Source organism: Rana temporaria, chromosome 5 (assembly GCF_905171775.1).
Source record: "Rana temporaria chromosome 5, aRanTem1.1, whole genome shotgun sequence".
In the NCBI taxonomy this organism is placed as follows: Eukaryota; Metazoa; Chordata; class Amphibia; order Anura; family Ranidae; genus Rana; species Rana temporaria.
The window spans coordinates 236,246,013-236,269,459 of record NC_053493.1 but is presented as its reverse complement, the minus strand read 5'-3'; the positions used below and the strand labels follow the sequence as shown (position 1 = coordinate 236,269,459).

Here is a 23,447-nt window from a genome sequence, read left to right as displayed (position 1 = left end):
CTAGAAAATACCTGGTTTTGACAGGTACCCGCTCCCACTTCTAGCTCAGATCGCCATGGCGATCTGAGCTGGAAGTTCAGGCCCCCTCTCCTTACACTGCAGTCTTTTGGGACACATCACAAGTCCCAGAAGACTATGGGACTATTTATAAGCCACAGTGTGGCCCACGCAAGTAGGAAACAATGGAGAGGCCAGTGCCTACCCTCGAAGCCGATGGAAGAATTAGTTCGGATGAGAACATTGCTGGATCCCTGGACAGGTAAAATGTCCTTATATTAAAATATAACAGTATTTGTAGTGTCTGACTTTACATTTTTGGGTGAAGCCTGGAGCTTTTCTTTAATTAACTCTTTCATGCTGCACATTACTAATCTAATTTTTAATGAACCCCTTTATCCCCCCTTCACAACCGCCCCGCGCTGCCACTGTAACACAACATTACAGTGTCAAAAGTAAATCTGCCACCAGTGCCTGCTGTCTTTGTCATTACTTACTTGCATTAATTTCATACTCCCTCGTGGTGCCGGCGTCACTCTCTGTTTTGCTCCCGATTCCTGGCCTCTGAATGATAGGAAGGCAGAGGCCGGGATTTGAAATCTTTTGTCTGTGGAGATCACTCTGCCTGACAGAAGTGTATGCATGCTTTCTAGACTGGTGTTGGGTGCAGGAGTGCACTCGGCACCGTGCTGCAGCTCTGCTTCAAACGCGGCTCAGTTTACAAGTCGCAGGAGCTGTCAGGAGCTGGTGGGCATGTCATGTTGCGGTCTACCTGTCAGCTAGCCATGATCGTCAGGTTGCCGACCCACGCCTTAAATTATGCACAAATACCTCACTTAAAGTAATGAGCTTCGAGTTTGAGTTGAACATTGCCTGTTTGCCGAACAGCGAACAATTTGGGGTGTTGACAAAAAGATAATACCGCGCTAAAAATAGTAACTATAACTAAATAAAGGTGAGCTGCAACACAAAAGTGATATACACACAAAAATACATAAGAAAAAAGATTGTAGTTGCGCTAAAAGGTGAAGATTGAAATTGATAATCAATATTGACAAGACCAAGCTATAAAGTTAATAGATTCCAAAGTCCTCAAATAGCTTGGAGTATAATGGTGATAAAAACAAAATTGCAGTGAACCAAAAATATAACCACCACCAGTGATGAAACTATGTAGGGTGTGCGCTTACCAAAAGGCAAGCATAACAAGCTTGCGGCTGAACCCCAGCCAGGGTATTTAAAATAGAACCGCCATCGACATCAGGGATGATGATCCTCCAGATTGGCGAAGATGGTATAAGAATCCCAAAAAAAGAAAGGCTCACAATAGTGATGTACCGTAATAATTAAAACATAGACCATATGACACACTGGAGAGAAGAGGACCACCACCGATAGAGAACACCGTATAAAATGCACGCTTCCCAGACAGATAAGCTTTATTGGCTTGCGGCTGAACCCCAGCCAGGGCCTTTAAACAGGACTGTCTCCAACCTTGCAACCTCAGGGCTCTCACAGTGTCCGCAGCAATGGTAAAACCACCAAAAAAAATTGAATCCACAATAGTGATGTACCGTAAAAACTATTTGCATTTAATAAAAAATATATTGCACTTACAGGAGAACTAAAACAAATGAATACACCCATATATTGTATTCATTTGTTTTAGTTCTCCACTTTTTTTATATATGATGGGACAATTTGAGGCCCGATTTTTTGACTCAAGTCGAGGTTTTTCTTCTCCCTTTACATAATTTGTATGCGATCTGATGGAACCCTAAGGGCCACCGTAGATGTTTACATCGATACCTGGTCTTGGAATGAGGCTTGGCTCCGTTTATACCATGTGACAGTTTGTCACTCGGAGACCGCTACTCATAGCGAGGCTTGGTCTTGGTTTTTTCCCCAGACAACGTCATTATTTGACGAAACGTACGTCGGGTAGGAGACGCTCTGACGTGTAGCGTTACGCTCCATGAGGACGGGCGTTCGTGGAAGCCGGCCGTCTCATCTTTTTAGACTTCTTGAATGTTATTCCTGTAAGTGCAATATATTTTTTATTAAATGCAAATAGTTTTTACGGTACATCACTATTGTGGATTTAATTTTTTTTGGTGGTTTTACCATTGCTGCGGACACTGTGAGAGCCCTGAGGTTGCAAGGTTGGAGACAGTCCTGTTTAAAGGCCCTGGCTGGGGTTCAGCCGCAAGCCAATAAAGCTTATCTGTCTGGGAAGCGTGCATTTTATACGGTGTTCTCTATCGGTGGTGGTCCTCTTCTCTCCAGTGTGTCATATGGTCTATGTTTTAATTATTACGGTACATCACTATTGTGAGCCTTTCTTTTTTTGGGATTATTATACCATCTTCTCCAATTTGGAGGATCATCATCCCTGATGTCGATGGCGGTTCTATTTTAAAGACCCTGGCTGGGGTTCAGCCGCAAGCTTATTATGCTTGCCTTTTGGTAAGCGCACACCCTACATAGTTTCATCACTGGTGGTGGTTATATTTTTGGTTCACTGCAATTTTGTTTTTATCACCATTATACTCCAAGCTATTTGAGGACTTTGGAATCTATGAACTTTATAGCTTGGTCTTGTCAATTGTGTTGTGTTGTGTTCGCGGCAAATTCGAAAAACCGCGGAAGACCCTGTAAAAGTCTATGGGAGAAATCTAAAGTGCTAATTTTAAAGGCTTATATGCAAGTTATTGTCCTAAAAAAGTGTTTGGGGACCTGGGTCCTGCCCCAGGGGACTGACTTTTTTTCAGGAGCAGTGATTTTAATAATGCTTAAAGTGAAACAATAAAAGTGAAATATTCCTTTAAATTTCATAACGGGGGGGTGTATAGTATGCCTGTAAAGAAGCGCGTGTTTCCCGTGCTTAGAACTGTCCCTGCACAAAATGTCTATTCTGAAAAAAAGTAATTTAAAACCACTCGCGGATATAATGAATTGTCGACTCCCCGGCAATACAGAGAAAAGGCATTAAAAGTCATTAAAAAAAAAAGTCATCGCTGGATCCTGGACCTGGATTAAGAGGAGATCATCTCATCGCTGGACTCCGGAGAGGAGATCACCCATCGCAGGATACTGACAGCGTTGGAGCGGAGACCAAGAGTGGATTACCACCGATGGAATCTTTTTTTTTTTTTAATAAAGGACTTTCCCAACGGTGTCTGTGTTTTTTTTTTTACAATTTGTTACACTTTCTTTGTGAAATGGTAGGGCTACAATGTACCCCATTACCAATTCACATGGGGGGGCGGGACCTGGGGGGGGCGGGACCTGGGGGTCCCCTTTGTTAAAGGGGTCTTCCAGATTCCGATAAGCCCCCCGCCTGCAGACCCCCCTAACCACCGGGCAAGGGTTGTGGGGATGAGGCCCTTGTCCTCATTAACATGGGGACATGGTGCTTTGAGGGGTCACAGACCCCCAAAGCATCCTCCCCATGTTGAGGGCATGTGGCCTGGTATGGTTCAGGAGGGAGGGGGCGCTCTCTCGTCCCCTCCTCTTTTCCTGCGGCCTGCCAGGTTGCGTGATTGGATAAAGGGTCTGGTATGGATTCTTGGGGGGAACTCCACGTCTTTCTTTCTTTTTAATTTGACACAGGGTTCCCCTTAATATCCATACCAGACCTGAAGGACTGGTAATTGAATTTGGGGGGACCCCCACGCTTTTTTTTTTATCAATGACTTTTAACGGCTTTTACTCTGTATTGCCGGGAGCCGACAATTCATTATAGCTGCGAATGGTTTTAAATGACTTTTTTTTCCTTCAGAAATTACACTTTGTGCAGGGACAGTTCTAAGCATTGTAAACAATTGCTACTTTACAGGCATACTATACACACCCCCTAGGTACGAAATTTAAAGTAATATTTCACTTTTATTGTTTCACTTTAAGCATTATTAAAATCAATGCTCCCGAAAAAAACTCAGTTTTTAAAACTTTTTTTCGCATTGATTCATGTCCCCTGGGGCAGGACCCGGGTCCCCAAACACTTTTTAGGACAATAACTTGCATATTAGCCTTTAAAATTAGCACTTCAGATTTCAAACGTTCGAGTCCCATAGACTTTAACGGGGTTCTAAAGATCGCACAAACTTTTGGTCTGTTTGCTGTTCTGGTGCGAACCGAACAGGGGGGTGTTCGGCTCATCCCTAAGGCCCCATTCACACCTCCGCGACAAAACGCCCGACGCCGGACGCTCGTGCCGCTGGAGGGGAGAATTTCCATTGCTGTCTATGAGATAGTTCACATCTCAGAGACGCCGTACGCCTGAAAAAAAGTCCCGGACCCTTTTTTTCAGGCGGCATTGGCGTTCGGCCATACAAAGCAATGGGAAGACTTTGTAAAAAAAAAAAAAAAAAAGTTACACACTCGCGGCAAAATACGCCGCGAACGCGGCGTATCTTGTCGCGGAGGTGTGAATGCAGCCTTACTTAAAGTATTACTAACTATAACTTTTTTTTTAGTTTTGGATATAGTGGAGAGGGATTAGAACACCTGTCTGTTTTTTGCCATCTGTGCCCCTGTCAAGGAGATTCACCCTCCTCTATTTGTCCTGTTTACCATTATCATTAAAAGTGAAAATAAAGAATTTAACAAAGTATTAGAGGACAAATCTTCCAATGGGTACACTAGTTCTGATGACCTGGGGGTTCCCAAGGAATTCTGTTAATTTATATGAATTCCCTCTCGTTTCCTGTTTGGCTATGGGACAGGATGTGAAGGAAAATCCCTGCAATGGGACACACAGATGGCGAAAAAAAAATCTGACAGGGGTTATAACCCTTCCTTGCTCTATTCAACATGAAAAAATCTTGTGAATATGAAAGCACAACAGGTGAAAAGAACTCTTTTTAACTGAATAAAGAAAAGAGTTGGACCCTCCAGAGGTGTTGGGTCTAAAAATAGTTGTTAGATTTGCTAACCTCTGTTGTTACACCAGTGCATATTTTTCGAAAATGAACATATTATAGAGTTCATGTAAAAACAATTTATTATCATATATTTTAATTTCATTATTATTAATGTAAGAAAATTATGGATTCCTAAGTTTAAAAACAGCTTTGATTTTGTGATGGACATCACTGCATGGGCTCAGGAATATTTCCAAAAATCACTGTCTGCACAGTTTTTATATTGCAGTACACAACAATGTACATCATTTAAAATGCAATACGTTAAGGTAGCCCATACTAAATGATTGCATGGTAATGGACAAAAAAGTTCAGGTACCTTTTTTTTTAAATGTAGTGCACCGCAAAGTACAACATGTGCATTGTGGTGCATTACAGAATGAGTCCATTGGCACTTACTGTACTTGTGCATTGGGGTGCCATCCTAAATAAATGGCACTGCAACACATGCAGTGTGCCATGTTTTATCATGCAATGCAGTAACATTTGACAAAAATTTGTGTTTTACCTCATAGGTGGAATTATAGCAACCAGTTTTGTTTTCAACTGTGACTGTAATAACAGGTGAAATCTGACCTATACTTTTCTTCGCTTTAGATGATACAATGAGCACAACATGCTAGGTTTCTGTTTGGTTTCTGCAGGTATTACCCATTAATTTAGTCCATTGTAAGGTACCAGAACTCGTAACATACAAAAGCAAGGTATTGGTAATGAAAAACACAAATGTGTTGCAGAGCAAAATTACATGCCAACTAAATGTAACTGATTGAATAAATACAATTACAGAAATTCTTTACTTACCATGTGCAGACACATAACTACTTGTGGAGAAACTCTTCCATAAAATGGATTTTGGGCCACGAAGAGAGCGTGCAACACTAACTAACATCTAGAAAATGAACAGACATAAATATATACAATTTATTAAGAATTATGGAATAGAGTGTAATAGTTTTGTAATGATAATGAAAAAAACAGTGCCTAAAATTCATAAGTTGCAAGCTGTTTACATTTCCCTAGTATGCCTCTGATAATTTAGTTTTTGTAAAATAGTATAAAAGAAAAGTATGGCTAAAGCATTTTTTAGCCAAATACCCCCCCGATGCCCCTTTTTGGAAAGTAGACATTCCAAAGTATTTAGTAAGAGGCATAATGAGTTTTTTTAAGTTGTAATTTTTTCCCACAATTCTTTGCAAAATGTATATATTTCTTTCTTTTTTTCCCAAAACTGTCATATTACCAGGTTATTTCTCACACACTGCATATGCATACCACAAATTACACCCCAAAACACATTCTATTATTCCTCCTGAGTATGGAAATACCACATGTGTGAGACTTTTACACATACAGAGGCCCTACATCAGGGAGCACCGTCCGGCGTTTTAGGGACATAAATTACACATATAATGTATTGACTACCTTTTGCACTTTTTAAGGCCCTGGAATACAAGGACAAATTAGACGCCCAACAAAATTACCCCATTTTTCAAAGAAAACACCCCAGCGTATATTCTATGAGGCATAATGAGTCGTTTGAACATGTCGTTTTTGGAAAATGTGGAAAGAAAATGAAAACGCATTGTTTTTTACACAAAGTTGTCCATTTATACATTATTTCTAACACATAGCATGTACATAGCCAAAATTACACCCCAAAATATATTCATCTACTCCTCCCGAGTATTACGATACCACATGTGTGAGACTTTTACACAGCCTGGCCACATACAGAGGCCCAACATGCAGGGAGCACCCTCAGGTGCTCTAGGGGCCTAAATTTCAAATCTAATTTGACTACCTATTACACTTTTGTGAGGCGCTGTAATAGCACTTATGGGCACTGTAGTGGCATGGATGTGGCACAGATGAGAACTGATGTGACATGAATGAGGCATGAATGAGCGGTGGATGGGGATGGATGAGCTGTGGATGGAGATGGCTGAGCATGGGTGGGGATGGCTGAGCATGGATGGATGTATGAGTATGGATGACGTGGCTGAATATGGATGGAATGCTGAGAAGGGTTGGATGGATGACTATGGATGGCATGGCTGGGTATGTATGGCTGGCTGGCTGAGCATGGATGGATGAGGCAGGAATTGGCACAGAGCAGTGCAGCGGGCACTACAGTTCCAGCCCGCCACGCCGCTGCAACCGATCTCGACCCCCCTCTCCTCTCACACTGTACCGATCAGTACGGAGTGGGGAGAGATGAACCGGGCATGCGTCGGCTTGTTTACAACTGATTGCTCCATCATTTGATGGAGCCATCACATGGTAAAAGGCCGCTGCCATTGGCCCTATACCGTGATCCGTGATCTGCTGGGTCACCAGGGGCGCGTGATTCTGGGAGGACATTATAGTATGCCCTCCCAGAGTTATCTGACCGCCCTGCAGCCGTTTTTTAGCTATGAGCGGTCGGCAAGTGGTTAATATTCAAAGGAAACACACCTATTCATCCAGGTCTCCATGCTTTATTTTGTTGAAAAATCATAAAAAAAAAAACCCCACCCCCAGTAGTCCTAGCCACAGTCATCTAAAGTAAGGTCAGATGATTTATGTAGCATTTACTCCCTGGAATCTGTCTGCCCTGAAACCTTTAGTTATATCACTTACATAAAGATTAAACTGGTTGTAAAGGTTAAAGGTTTTTTACTTTCATGCATTCTATGTATAAATAACCTTCCGTGTGCTGCTCCACCCACAGCCCACAATACTCACCTGAGCTCCCTTTCGATCCAGTGATGTGCATGAGAGCCTCTGCTGTTCTGAGACGCCCTCTCCTCTTTGGATGAGCCAGCGGCTGGAGCCATTGGCTCCCACTGCTGTCAATCACAACCAGTAAGCCTATGATGAGAGAGCAGGGGTGGGGCTGAGCCGCGGCTCCATGTGTCTTATGGACACACAGAATAGGGCTCAGGAGCGAGCATGCACCAGTGCCCCTATACAAGCGGCTTGCTATTGAGAGCACTGGTCAAGGGGGAGGAGCCAGGAGCACCGGTAGAGGACCCGAGAAGAAGAGGATAGGGGCTGCTCTGTGCAAAACCATTACACAGAGCAGGTAAATATTACTTTTTTCCTCATAAAGCTTAACCTTTAATACCACTTTAAATAAAACAGGGCCTAGTACCGAGCCTTGTGGTGCACTGCTAGTGATTTGGCTCTGTTCCGTGTGAACCCCATTTACAACCACAATTTGGTATCTATCCTTAGCCAACTGCATATCTACTGACCCACCCAAGGGTTAAGTCAGGGCTGGACAAATCCCGGTCGCCAGGTCGCCATGGCGACTAGAAATAGTGTCCTGGCGACTTGGATTGGAAGGTGGGCAAAAAAAAATAAAAAAATGTTGTTCCATAGGACCGGCGCTCCGCGGCCTCGCCTAAAACATCCTGCCCGCAGCTCGCCGCGATCCTGGGCCACGGCTTCGGCCTAGTCCACGGAGCGCCTTTTCCCCAGGATCGCGGCGGACTAGGCCCCCGCTGGTCGATCGCGGGGGGCCCGTGATGTCCGGTAATTGAGGCCGCGGCTTTGCGGCCTTGTGAAGTCCCCAGCTCTTCCTTGTGTGAGCTGGCGCCATCTGGTGGTGGCCGTTGGTATTACAAGTTAAGCATTACAAGTTAAACAGCAATTCTAATGTCATTTTTACTATTTTCACTGCCATCTTCTTCCCTCTAATTAGAACCCCCAAACATTATATATATTTTTTATCCTAACACCCTAGAGAATAAAATGGCGATCGTTGCAATACTTTCTGTCACGCCGTATTTGCGCAGCGGTCTTACAAGCGCACTTTTTTGGGGAAAAATTACACTTTTTTTTTATTAAAAAAATAAGACAACAGTAAAGTTATCCCTATTTTTTTTAATATTATGAAAGATAATGTTACACCGAGTAAATTCATACCCAACATGTCACGCTTCAAAATTGCGTACGCTCGTGGAATGCCGACAAACTTTTACCCTTTAAAATCTTCATAGGCAACGTTTAAAAAAATCTACAGGTTGCATGTTTTGAGTTACAGAGGAGGTCTAGGGCTAGAATTATTGCTCTCGCTCTACCAATCGCGGTGATACCTCACATGTGTGGTTTGAACACCTTTTACATATGCGGGCGCTGCTCACGTATGTGTTTTTTAGCTGGCTCCCAGATTCCAAGCAAATTTGTCAAACCCTGGGTTAAGTGATAGCATGTACAACTTTTGTATTAGATTATTATGTGGAACTGTATCAAATACCTTGCTGAAATCAAGATATGCTATGTCTACAGCACCACCCTGGTCCAAAACCTTGGTAATAGCTATATAAATCATAACTTTTACACCCTTATGCCTTGCACACACGGTTGGACTTTTAACCGTGCAAAAATCCACTGCAAGTCTGACGGAAGTCCAACGGAAAGAAAAAGAACAGGTTCTCTATCTAAGGTCCGTCAGACTTCCAGTAAAAGAAGTTCAATGGAGGCTACACACGGCCGGACTTTCCTAGAAAAAAAGACAGTCTGACTTTTTTCTCTGAAAATCCGGCTGTGTGTACGAGGCATAAGTTAACACTTTCTGAGTTTTTGTATGAGCTCACACCCATAAATAATGTAAATAAGGTAAATTATGTATACAAAATGTGTTTATATTATGTTCCTTCTTATCAGCCATTTATTATCCTGTGCTCTTTACTTTTTTGTACTCGCATACATTGTACATTTTTCCTTTTGGAAATTCAACAGAGATAAAGAATAAAAAAAAGAATTTAAGTTAAAGTTCATTTAACTTCCTGCTTTGGACCTTCATTAGTGCATTCTATACATTCTTCCCTGGCTGTGCAAAATCTCAGTCTGTTTTCACTTCTTTTTATTGTATGTTGATCATTAACTTATATAATGATATTCTCAAGGCCAGTCTATGGCAGTTTTAATTGCATTCTATGGTAACAATGATAAAATTGATTATCACAAATATTTGTTATGTGAACAAGGTTACTAAAGAGTTCAAAGGCTAAGCAGCCTTTGCACCTGGCTCTGTATAAAGAATTGTATATAAAGCAGCCCAGTCATGATTCCATTTTTTTTTTCATTCAACTAGTGGTTTTAATGAAAAAAACATATCTGATTTCCTCAATAATACAGTCAATGTGGGTGGGTGAATCACTCCCACTGAGCTATTATGTTCTGACAGTGCTTCCCTGCTGTAAAAATAAAGTGATCAGCACTGCCAGCTATAGTAAGCACCGCTGATCGAGTGGCATTTATTTGACACGCTGGTTGTTTAGAACTTCTGTACAACCACTGTGCCCATACATGTATTGAAATTTTCTGGGCTATGGCCAAGGCCATCAAGACAGCCCGGACCATAGCCACCCAAAATCATGTTGCATATAGGAGAACCAACTCCATCTGTCCCCATGCCCTGAGTGACTATAATGTCTGGTCCTGTCAGTGTGGTTCTATAGCTAACCAGTCATGGTATGGAGGAGAGAGACAATGGCAAAAGACCAGTGACCTAGGTGGAAGAAGGTATAAATCCTGATGGTGACCACAGAACACACACATACACACACATTATATATATATATATATATATATATATATATATATATATATATATATATATATATTATATATATATATATATATATATACATACATACACACAGTATATACAAAAACATACACACACAATTTATAAACATACACACACATTTATGTCCCTGCACAGCAGCCCAGTGAGTTTTGCTGTTGTGCAGTTACACGTGTTGCCTACCCAGGGGCGGACTGACCATTGGGACTCTCGGGCACTGCCCGAGGGCCCCATGCCACTAGGGGGCCCCATCAGGGTTGCCAGGCTCAATAAAACCAGGGACAGTATGTACAAATCTGTGTTTTTTTTACATCTGTCCCTGATATGTCCAAAGCCAACATGCTTTTGATGTGAAAATCCTGAGATTTTAGCTGCCCTGCCTATGCAATGCCTCCTGGCGTGGTGGCCATCTGTAAGCCCGGGGGCCCCATAATCTTCTATTGCCCGGGGGCCCCATGAGTTGTCAGTCCACCCCTGTGCCTACCAGTGCTCTGCAGTAAAATGCAGCATGTCCGCAGTTCAATGCACTGCACCTCCGGGCTAATAGAAGTCTATATGGCATTCATTCAGTGCTAAATGATAATGTATTTGGATGGCAAAAATAAGAATACAATCTATACACTGGAGGGAGAACCTCTGAGGGAATCCAGGTTGAAAAAGGACCTGGGGGTCCTAGTAGATGATAAGCTCAGCAATGGCATGCAATGCCAAGCTGCTGCTAGCAAAGCCAACAGAATATTGGCATGCATTAAAAAATAGATTAACTCCAGTACAAGACTCTGGTCCTGGAGTATGCTGTCCAATTCTAGGCACCAGTCCTCAGGAAGGATGTGCTGGAAATGGAGTGAGTACAAAGAAGGGCAACAACGCTAATAAAGGGACTGGAGGATATTAGTTATGAGGAAAGATTGCGCGCACTGAACGCATTTTCTCTGGAGAAGAAATGCATGAGAGGGGATATGATTTAAATTTACAAATACCGTACTGGTGACCCCACAATAGGGATACAACTTTTTCGCAGAAGGGAGTTTAACAAGGCACGTGGTCACTCATTAAAATTAGAAGAAAAGACTGCTTAGAGGGTTCTTTACTGTGCAGTATTCCCTTCCTCAGGCGGTGATCTCAGCAGGGAGCATCGATAGTTTAAAAAAAACTATTAGATAAGCACCTGAACGACTGCAACATACAGGGATATACAAGGTAATGCTGACATATAATCACACACATACGTTGGACTGGATGGACTTTTTTCAGCTTCACTTACTATGTACCTATGTAACTATGTAGTCACTGCAGTTTGTGAGAACAAGCCATTAAACATATTTTGTACATGTATAATATATTGCAATAATACTAACTTAAACTGGCCATGCAGGAATAGCTTGTTTTTCATTCAGCCAGTGGGCTAAAAAAAAAAAAAAAAGATTCCTCCATCCACACACGTAGTGAATGGGAGAATCCCCCTGCCTCTGGATTCTGAAAGCAGCACCCGCAGCTGTCAGAATAAGTGCCTGCAGCTGCTGACCGAGAAAGCATTTCCAACAAGTCGATCAAATGAGCAGCGAAGGGCCACACACTAGTTGAAATTAGGCCAGAAGAACTGGGACCGAATGATCAATGTATGGCCAGCTTTACTGTGATAAGAAAAAAGAGCAAAGCATATAGCCAAGGACAAACGTTTGCCATTTTACCACTTCCTTTTCTTTATAATCTATTTTCAAAATAACAAATGGTTGGCTGAAAGGTTTCATGTAATATAACACTTTTCATAGGTAAATAATACTTTTTTTTTTTTATAGAGATCTTTATTTTACACCAAAAAAAGAGAAACAACTGAGTAGATTAAAGGGGAAGAGGTCACCAGGGAAAGAATGAGGATCCTCGAGGAAGCTCTGGTAACGCTATAACTAGTGCTGGGGGAAGGGAATCCTTTACAGGGATGCTGTCCTTTGTCCTGCATGGCCAAGGTGACTGCATTTGTCTTTCTAGGTTCTCTTTCTCAGGGATGCCATTTTCCTTAGATTGGTATCCTATGTGGATATCGCACATAACTATTATTTGTATAAAAAGACTATTTAGTAGGAATATCTATATTTCTCCTTTTTTTTTCTCGCTCTATCTGCTGCTAACATCTTTATAGTTTTTTTTTATCAGCTAAACAATTTCAATATTGTGTTAATATTTGAAAAATAAACCTTGTTTTTTTGCAGTTTATGAATATATATAGTATGAACAGACGCCAACCATTTTTACACATAAGTAAACTTTCTTTAATGCTGATTTTTGAGTTTTTTTAGTTTTATTTTACTGATAAGATCTATACATATTTTATGCAATAGCCACCCTCCCGAGGAGTCCAGATCTCAATCAGCACCTGACTTGGTGTATAGAACCAGCTCCAGCCACGAGTCTTTCTGGGAGACTTCTTTCTGGGAGACTTCTACATCTCTAAATCAATCGGGTGCTTATCTGGTGGAAGGAAGTGTTTTCTTTGATGTCACATTATCTATGAGAAGAAGGTCCTGGATTCATACATCCTCACTTGGGACTTTTTCTGGCCTTTTTTCACCTAAACTTATCCTATTTCATTAGTAGGATTATTTATTAGTTCACATATACAGTTTGGATTACATGATACAGTTTGGATTACATGAATCACTTATATATCAGTATTCCTTTTTATTTTTATTTTTATGGTTGTAGTTTTGGTAGTCATATACTTTTTCTGCATTTGCATATTTTTCACAATCTCCCATTAGGGTGTTTTTGAAATTATTTTATCATTTTATCAATTTTTTATATTTTGGTGTCACTATCAATTTTTCACTCATTGATTGTTTATGCGCTGTACTTTATATTTTAACACGTTTTTAAATTTGTATCTACAATTTTTGGTACTGGCAGCCTCTTTTTTTAATAAAACGTGTGTAGCCAGGAGCTGGCTATTATGCCTGCAATTCAGAGACATTTTGTTATCAATGTGGGGTTGGCTCCCTCTATGTGTCATTTCCTTTTCTTGTGAAAAAAATCTGAGAAAAGCATTGTGGGATGTGTAGTTCAGAATGCTGAAGTTTCAATGCCAGCAGGACTGATCTGAACTACAATTAACAGAATGCTGAGTGGACAGAACAGACTGCTGGCAAAGGATATAAAAGGGCTGGCACCGGATATAAAAGGGCTGGCACAGCCTAGATCTTTCTCTTGGGATGCCGTTTGACTTTGCTTGCTAGCAGGAGGTCTGTGTGACAGTGAGCCGCTGTTGATTTTTGGCATACATAGTGGGGAGCCGTTCAGCTATACCCAGAGGAACCTCTGTGGACAGCTTCTTCCCTGCAGCAGACCAGAGGGTGTTCCAGGTCATTCAGAGACACCTGCACTTCAGATTCAAAGTGGGCCACAGTGTGGTGTGGCGGATGCCATTTCCCAGAGCCAGGATACAGAGAGAGTTCCTGATGGAGTCTTCTTCATCACCTACATCGTATCTGAGTTCCGATGTGTGTTGAGCAGGCATAGCCTATCTTGTAGTTTTAAGACACTGCTTTCAGACATCATTCACACAGTTCAGCTTGGTGGTACTTGTAGTTCCACTGGGAGTCAGTCTTTATGCTATAACGAACACTGAAAGCAGACATCTATGCCTTGTTCACATTATTGATTCCTATAGCTGCACTGGATAACACCATTAGGATTATATGAAAGGAAGTTGCAATACAACAAGGATACCTTAAAGTTCTGCAAAATTTGCTATACCCTTTTATCAAGGATTACCTTAGTTACAATACAACAAGGCTAGCTAAAGACGTTTGGATTTCAAGGAACACCCTTTTACCTTTTGTTATTCTTTTCCTCATGTGCTTTAATGTCATTGGACTTCATTTAAAGGAATCCAGCTAATTTGAGTATAATAATCTGCACATTGGTTTCTTTATGTTGTGCAAGTGTTAATGACATATGGGTTGAGGAGACTGAAGAGAGGAGCCTGACATGGAAGATAGTGCCAGCTTTCTACCCTCCTGCTGAGCTGTTCACCTAGGTGTCTGTGATTGGGTTAATATCTGTGTTTATTTACAGTTGAAGGAACTTCGGATCACGATGTTGCCTTTTTCATCAGTATTTGATAAAGTATTTGTAAGTGTGCCTTTTTATTATCTTACAGTGTTGAAATATACTAATTTCCTATGATTAAGTGGCGTGTGCAGCCACGTAACGCGTAAGGGAGGAACAGGGAAGAGAGCCGGTGGTGACGTCATCTCCGCTCATGGTCGAGAGCGGAAGTGCCATTGTTATTATTCTGTGAGACAGACGTGCATGCTGTTATCATCTTAACTGTAAGTGTATTACTTTTACTAAATAAACAAGTTTATACGGTAATGCACTATGGAGCCCCTCCATTTCTCATTGTATCTCTGAGAGCCATCCATCCACGATAGAGGTTATTATTGCCATCCAGGTTCGGCGGTCATTGTGGATTTAGAGAGGCTTGTTTACAAGCCAGCCAAGGTGAGAGGCTGGGGGAAACGAGGTCACATGGATTGAAGCACTTTGCACTCAGAATTCATTGTGGATTGGAGCACTGCACACTCAGAAATTGCTGTGGATATTAGAAGATTTTACACAAAAATGTTTTGTACTTTTATTTTACTTATCACATCTATTTATTCATTCTTTGGATACATTTTTTGGACTTTTATTTATTTATTTTGCACAGAGACTCACATTTTGCAGTTTTGCATGAAGTTAGCAATCTTTTTCAGCCATTCATCATTACGATCATATTGTATCACTGTTTTTTTTGGATTTCTCACTTATTGTGGTTGCTTGATCATGTTTTACACTATTTTAGATACGCATTGGATTTTATGCGTATTTATTTACACATTTGGCATTTGCACTTTTGATTGCATGTAGCACTCTACTGTTATGTTTGTATTTTAGCAAGCGCCACAACACCCCCTTTATTAATTTTGTTTAGTGTGAGAACACATTTATGGTTGTGGCAGCTGTTTTATTTATACTTTATTAATTTATTTTAGTTTGGTTTGTGCATTAGTTCCCCCCCCCACCTGTGTCTCACAGGGAGGCACAGGTGTTCCATGCAACCCCATGCGTGTAGTCCAATTCAAGTTAATAAGGATGCAATGGCTGCAAAGACACAGCTACTGCTTGCAATGTGACATCCGTGCTGGTGCACGGTCCCAAATGCACCCAAAGTGCAGGTAAACACGCCCCTCGCATGGAGCAAGGATGCATATGCTTTGTGTGAAGGCCTAAGAGCGAATATTCCCTCGCATTGAAGAAATGTCCTCTCATATCTCCCGATGTGTCTTTGGGACAAAAAGTTAAGAGAAATCTCCTTAATGAGACGCAGATACAAAAAAATAAAAAAAAAATTTGGGGTCTTCGTCCTTTCCGTAGCCTATTCAAAATGAAAAAAAAAAAAAATATGCAGCTTCACATTCACAGTAATAGCCTTTTGTTTACAGCCAGCTTCACAATGAATGGAGGGGGTGGAGCTATCCATCATCTGCCCATCCTTCAATTGTAGATCCTGTTTCATTCATAAAAGCTGTAGTATGGGTTCTATGGAAGGAGTAGCTGGGTGGAAAGGGCGGGTATAGTCAGGTTCTCTTGAAATCCTGTGGCAGCCACTTATGCCGCGTACACACGGTCGGAATTTTTGACAAGAAATGTTCGATGTGAGCTTTTGGTCGGAAATTCCGACCGTGTGTAGGCTCCATCTGACTTTTTATGTCGGACTTTCCGACAGCAAAAATTTGAGAGCTGGTTCTCATTTTTTCCGACAAGACAAGCTCTTGTCGGAAATTCCGATAGTCTGTATGCAATTCCGATGCCCAAAAAAACATGCATGCTCGGAATCAAGTTGACGCATGCTCGGAAGAATTGAACTTCATTTTTATCGGCTTGTCGTAGTGTTGAACCTCAACACGTTCTTGACGGTCAGAATTTTGTGTGACCGTGTGTACAAAAACACAAGTTTGAGCCAACATTCCGTCGGAAAAAAAATCCATGGTTTTCTTGTCGGAAATTCTGATCATGTGTACGCAGCATTAGTTGTGTTAACCCCCTGCATCGGAAGATTACAGTGGCAGGAGTGGGGATGGAGGGATGGGGTCCAGGATGGAGAAAGATTACTACTAAAAGAAGAGGATTAAGCACAAGATTTTAGGCTGCTAAAGTGCATGCTAAAGTAATTCCCTAAAAATATCAATTATTTCTAATTTCGATGCTAAGTTCAAAACATTAAATAGACAGAAGTAATGTAGAATAAAAGTTTACTTCTTCATTTTTTTATAGGCGTCATATCCAAGGTTCTTAAAATAAATGTACCGAGAGAAACCTGGAGGCTGCCACTGTTGGCCTCCTTTTCTGAAAATGCTAGCTGCCTGGCTGTCATGTTGATCTCTGACCTTCAACGAGAATGCAGATCAGAAGTTTTGGCTTTAGTCTGACTTCATCTATGGTTTACAGCTCGGCATGTGTTGAAGTATAAGAATCAATATTACAGCCAGACAACTACCATATATATGAGGAAGTTAGCAATAACAGCCGCCAGGTTTCCTTCAGTACAGGTTTTCCTTAATCATTGTAGGTATACCCCTAAGGTGCAACAGGTTCCAACAGGGGTCCTGCTGGTCGAATTGCATTGTATTATATAACCATGGCTCAGGCTGTACTACGATTTTAGACTCTAGGCACTCCTAAATGATAATTACTTTTTTACACGCTCCTCCCCTTGTGTCATTGTTTTAGTAATGAGTGTGCTATTGATGGCAGCATGCTGTTTGCTTTTTATTAAGGGTTTGTTTTCAAGTGTTCAGACCTACCTACAAGAGAACGTTTATTTTTTATTTTTTTTATTATTTTCAGGACTACAAAGACTTTTGACTCCTCTGAACATCCTCTGCACACTATTTCCCTTACAGGTTCTGTAATTAATTTAGCCACTTCGAAACATACTCAAAGCTTGGAGCTGTCCAAATCTTATCCTGCTTCCCTTGGCACTGGTCCATGAGTGTCTTATTAGAAATTCTGCCCTGAATATACACTGTACTAGTGTGAAGGTTTGGTAAACACTATGGCCCAGATTCACAACCGAGATACGACGGCGTATCTCCAGATACGCCGTCGTATCTCCAGATACGCCGTCGTATCTCTGCGTTGCGCCGTCGTATCTATGCGACTGATTCTTAGAATCAGTTACGCATAGATATCCATTAGATCCGACAGGCGTAAGTCTCTTACGCCGTCGGATCTAAACTGCATTTTTTTTGTTGACCGCTAGGTGGCGCTTCCGTCGAATTCCGAGTCGAGTATGCAAACTAGCTAGATATGCAAGTTCCAGAACGTACGCGCGCCCGGCGCAATAAAGTTACGACGTTCACGTTAGGCTTTTCCCGGCGTAAAGTTGCCCCTGCTATATGAGGCGCAGCCAATGTTAAGTATGGCCGTCGTTCCCGCGTCAAAATTTTTAAAAGTTACGTCGTTTGCGTAAGTCGTCCGTGAATGGGGCTGGACGTCATTTACGTTCACGTCGAAACCAATGACGTCCTTGCGACGTCATTTGGAGCAATGCACACTGGGATATTTTACGGACGGCGCATGCGCAGTTCGTTCGGCACGGGGACGCGCTTGATTTAAATGATACACGCCCCCTACCCGCTGAATTTGAATTCCGCTGGGTGATTTACGCTACGGAGCAAGTGCTTTGAGAATACAGCACTTGCCCGTGTAAGTTGCGGAGGCGTAACGTAAATCAGATACGTTACGCCCGCACAATTTTGCGCGGCTGTACGTGAATCTGCCCCTATATTTTATACAAAATGATCCTGCATTACAATGGTACTTGAAGCATACAGGCACAGACACACGGAAGATTTAAACCATTAAGGGTTACATGAGATAAAAGTGTACTCAAAAGCAGTAGAAGTTGTTGCAAACAAATAAATACAGTAAAAATTTAACACTGTCTGTGCTGCTAATGAATAACCGTAGGCAAACTTTTAACTGATCATTTGTCTTCATCATTACCTTATCAGAAGAATGCGTTACTGGGCGTCAGGACTGCACCTGTCACATTATACTATACATGTTTTAAAGTCATCTGACTTGTGTACATGAATCATGTATGGGAGGTTCAATATGGAAATAGGTCTCATTATTGCTGTGCACTGTGTCACGTAGCCTTACTTCCTTTTTCACCCAGGGAAGACAGTAAAACAGTACTTATCACAGTCAATGTAGCCATATCTGGACAAGCCCATCTGTATCTCTTGTGATCTCTAGTAAATATTCTGCCCGTGGGCTAACACGGGCACTGTTTAAGAAAGACAGCGAAACCTCTTTAAAAAAATGATGTTAACTTTATCACTACTGCAGGATCTTCTGCAGCACACCTGAATTCCGCTAATACTACCAAAAAGTAACTTGCACATTCCAAAATGACCAATTTCCCTATATTTAAATATGGTAATATGTAAGGCATAAAATTGCAAAAAAAAGGTATAAAATCTATATAAAAACTAATAAATGCAATGCCCTATAGTGATTTAAATATTACCTGCCTTTAAAACTAAAATTAATATACACAGTGTATTTAAAGCGAAATCTCTTTTAAAAAAAATAAAAAAAGCTAAACCTGTAGCTCGCAACACTTGCAGTCTTTTCTGTTCTGAGCAGGTGTTTCTCAGTGGTACTGTCTAAGTTTTTGATGCACTACAGTGCCCTTACCTAATGCACCTAGAAACCTAGCAATGTAATCAGCACAGATTAAAACACAGCAACCTGTAACCCAATATAACGTAACACAAAAAAAATTATGTATAAACCAACACGTTTATAAAAGATGTGGATATTTTCCTGGAAATTTGAATTTGCTTAAAAAAAATTTTTTGGAGTGTTTTTATAAGTATGTATGTGATAGTGTGTGCAGCTATTTTTCCAAAACTGTGTGAAGCTTTTTAAGCTGCATTATTTTTCAAGAGGAAGCAATACATCCTACCTTTGTATTGTGAACGTGCCTCAGTCCGAGCTCTGTATGGTGCTCTAATCATTCGAGCCTTATATATATAGTAGCTCAAACAGAAAGTAGGTGTATTTGGCTCAAGGCCAGCTCAGTCTCCACATTAGGAAGTCATTCAAAGACAAGCAGCTGAGACTGCAGGATGTAATACTCTGAATGGTCCAGAGCGCTGTTTATTGAATTGCCAATAATTTTAAAAGTTACCCCCCCATTTTCTTTATTGAATTGGATGAAGGACTGTTGCTATGTCATTCCTGCACAGCTCATGGATCGCAAACAGTATAATTCTAAGCTGTGCTCAGTAAATAACACATATTAACCACTTAACCCCTGGACCATATTGCTGGTCAAAGACCAGGCCACTTTTTGCGATTCAGCACTGCGTCGCTTTAACTGACAATTGCGCCGTCATGCGACGTGGCTCCCAAACAAAATTGGCGTTTTCTCCCACAAATAGAGCTTTCTTTTGGTGGTATTTGATCACCTCTGCGTTTTTTAGTTTTTGCGCTATAAACAAAAATAGAGCGACAATTTTGAAAAAAATTATATTGTTTACTTTTTGCTATAATAAATATCCCCCAAAAATATATAAAAAAACTATTTTTTTCCTCAGTTTAGGCCGATACGTATTTGTCTACATATTTTTTGTAAAAAAAAAATCGCAATAAGCGTTTATTGATTGGTTTGCGCAAAAGTTATAGCGTTTACAAAATAGGGGATTATTTTATGGCATTTTTCTTAATATTTTTTTTTTACTAGTAATAGCAGCGATCAGCGATTTTTTTCGGTACTGCGACATTATGGCGGACACTTCAGACACTTTTGACACATTTTTGGGACCATTGGCATTTTTATAGCGATCAGTGCTATAAAAATGCATTGATTACTATAAAAATGCCACTGGCAGTGAAGGGGTTAACACTAGGGGCGAGGAAGGGGTTAATCATGTTCCCTGGGTGTGTTCTAACTGAAGGGAGGTGGACTGACATGGGGAAATGACAAATCGCTGTTCATACATTGTATGAACATAAGATCGGTCATTTACCCCCCTGACAGGATTGGGAGCTGTGTGTTTACACACACAGCTCCCGGTTCTCGCTCTGTAACGAGCGATCGCGGGTGCCCGGCGTTGATCGCGACCGCCAGGCACGCGCGTCGGCGCCAGGGGCGAGCGGGGGGCGTGCGTGCGCGCCTCCGCCAGTGCGCGCGCGCCCCTATTGGCTGATGGGAGAGGTGACATATAGCTACGTGCTCTCAGCCAGCAGAGCCGACCTGCCGCCGTATAACTGCAGTGGCTGGTCGGCAAGCAGTTAAAACAGTTGCAAAGTATTTGTTTTTTTACTAAAATAATAAACATGTTACACTTAGGCCCCGTACACACGAGAGGATCTATCCGCTGGAATTTATCTGCGGATCAGTTCCAGCGGATAGATCCGCTGGTGTGTACAACCCAGCTGATATTTTTCCGCGGATTTTTCTCGGGCCGACCGATTTCCAGCCGATAAAAATTTCTTAGCATGCTAAGAAATCTATCCGCTGGAATCGGCTCCAGCGGATCGATCCGGTGGTCTGTACAGACTCACCGGATCGATCCGTCCGAAACCATCCCTCGCATGCGTCGTAATGATTCGACGCATGCGTGGAATTGCTTATATGACAGCGTCGCGCACGTCGCCGCGTCATCATCGCGGCGACGGCGCGACACGTCACCGCGGTGTGAATTCGGTGCGGATTTCGATCCGATCGTGAGTACAATCCAGCGGATCGAAATCCTCAGAGGATTTATCCGCGGAAACGGTCCGGAGGACCGTATCCGCGGATAAATCCTCTCGTGTGTACTAGGCATTAGTGTCGGTTTACACAGGGGCAACCCGACTTACAGCGCGACTTTGCAAGGCAACTTCAGCGCGACTTGAAGCTACTTACAAAGCGACTTAAAGTTGCCTCCAGGACAGGCGACTTTGGCTGTGGCCAATCACAGAATAATCAGCTCTGTGGGAGGAAGGGGTTTGCCTGAGTAAACAATTTTCTCTCTCTCTGTAAAGTTGCTTCAGGGGGGTTAGCAATAGATTCATTTTCATTACATATATAAATATATAAATATATATAGATCATTTCTCATCCAATAGCTCTTTTACATAGCCCCACCCTACCTATATCCTCCAGTACAGGCCGGCTTTTTATTTACTTCAAATGTTCCATTAAATCTCATTGATCATATTTCTTAAAATATCAATGCACTACCTTCTCCTCCCCATTTTCCTTCTCCCCCCCCTCTACCTATCCCCCCCCTCACTTCGCCCTCTCCATCTCCTCTCCAGGTCTCCCCCCCCCCCCAGTGGAGCAATCAGGCCTTTCCATTATATTATGGACCATGTGGACTTATTCCCCTCCTGTACTCCCTAGCAGTCTCTTCCATTACATGGTGTCCAGATTCTATTATATTGCTCTTTTATTTCTTGGGCCGAGAGCACCAAGTCCTCTATGGCACCTACATTATATTTTTAGCTCCCAAGTGCATTACAGTAAAACCTTGGTTTGAGAGTAACTTGGTTAGAGAGCGTTTTGCAAGACAAGCTACATTTTTAAATACATTTTGACTTGATATACAAGTGATGTCTTGATATACATGTAGCGTCATGTCACAACTGAGTATAAAAGAGAGGAGAGGCGCCTCCAAGTGTAGCAATATGGTTACATTTAACCACTTAAGGATCGCCTCCTGCAGATATACGTCGGCAGAATGGCACGGCTGGGCACAAGCACGTACCTGTACGTCCTCTTTAAGTGCCCAGCCGTGGGTCACGGTCGGTCCCCGGAGCTGAAGAACGGGGAGAGCTGTGTATAAACACAGCTTCCCCGTTCTTCACAGTGGCAGCTTCATTGATCCTGTGTTCCCTAATATAGGGAAACACGATCAATGATGTCACACGTCCAGCCCCGCCCCCCTACAGTTAGAAAAACATATGAGGTCACACATAACCCCTACAGCGCCCCCTAGTGATTAACTCCTAAACTGCACTGTCATTTTCACAGTAAACAATGCATTTTTATAGCATTTTTTGCTATGAAAATGACAATGGTCCCAAAAATGTGTCAAAATTGTCCGGTGTGTCCGCCATAATGTCGCAGTCACGAAAAAAATTGCTGATCGCCGCCATTAGTAGTAAAAAAAATAATGTATAAAAATGCAATAAAACTATCTCCTATTTTGAAAACGCTATAAATTTTGCACAAACCAAATCGATAAACGCTTATTATGATTTTTTGTATGAAAAATAGGTAGAAGAATACGTATCGGCCTAAACTGAGGAAAAAAATAGTTTTTTTATATCTTTTTGGGGATATTTATTATAGCAAAAAGTAAAAAATATTGAATTTTTTTCAAAATTGTCACTATATTTTTGTTTATAGCGCAAAAAATAAAAACCACAGAGGTAATCAAATACCACCAAAAGAAAGCTCTATTTGTGGGGAAAAAAACGATGCCAATTTTGTTTGGGAGCCACGTCGCACGACCGCACAATTGTCAGTTAAAGCGACGCAGTGCCGAATCGCAAAAACTGGCCAGGTCCTTTACCTGCATAAAGGTCTGGGTTAACCACTTGCTTACTGGGCACATAAACCCCCTTCGTTCCCAGGCGAAATCTCAGCGTCCGGCACTGCGTCGCTTTAACTGACAATTGCGCGGTCGTGCGACGTGGCTCCCAAACAAAATTGGCGTCCTTTTTTCCCCACAAATAGAGCTTTCTTTTGGTGGTATTTGATCACCTCTGCGGTTTTTATTTTTTGCGCTATAAACAAATTGTTGCTATAATAAATATCCCATTTTTTTTTTAAAAAACTATTTTTTTTCTCAGTTAAGGCCGATACGTATTTTTCGACGTATTTTTGTAAAAAAAAAAAA

The 23,447-nt window shown here is 41.6% G+C and overlaps 1 protein-coding gene across 1 annotated transcript in view; it reads right to left on the bottom strand.

The window, feature by feature from the left end:
• Window positions 1-18,567, bottom strand: part of LOC120940634 — a 98,983-nt gene extending 80,416 nt beyond the window's left edge. Inside the window, exons 1-2 of the mRNA XM_040353605.1 lie at window positions 18,550-18,567; window positions 5,727-5,814 (exon numbers count right to left, since the gene is read on the bottom strand). Of these exons, the coding sequence (XP_040209539.1) occupies window positions 5,727-5,814 (88 nt within the window). The 5' untranslated portion in view covers window positions 18,550-18,567. The remainder of the gene's footprint in view (window positions 1-5,726; window positions 5,815-18,549) is intronic.
• Window positions 18,568-23,447: the final 4,880 nt, after the last annotated feature.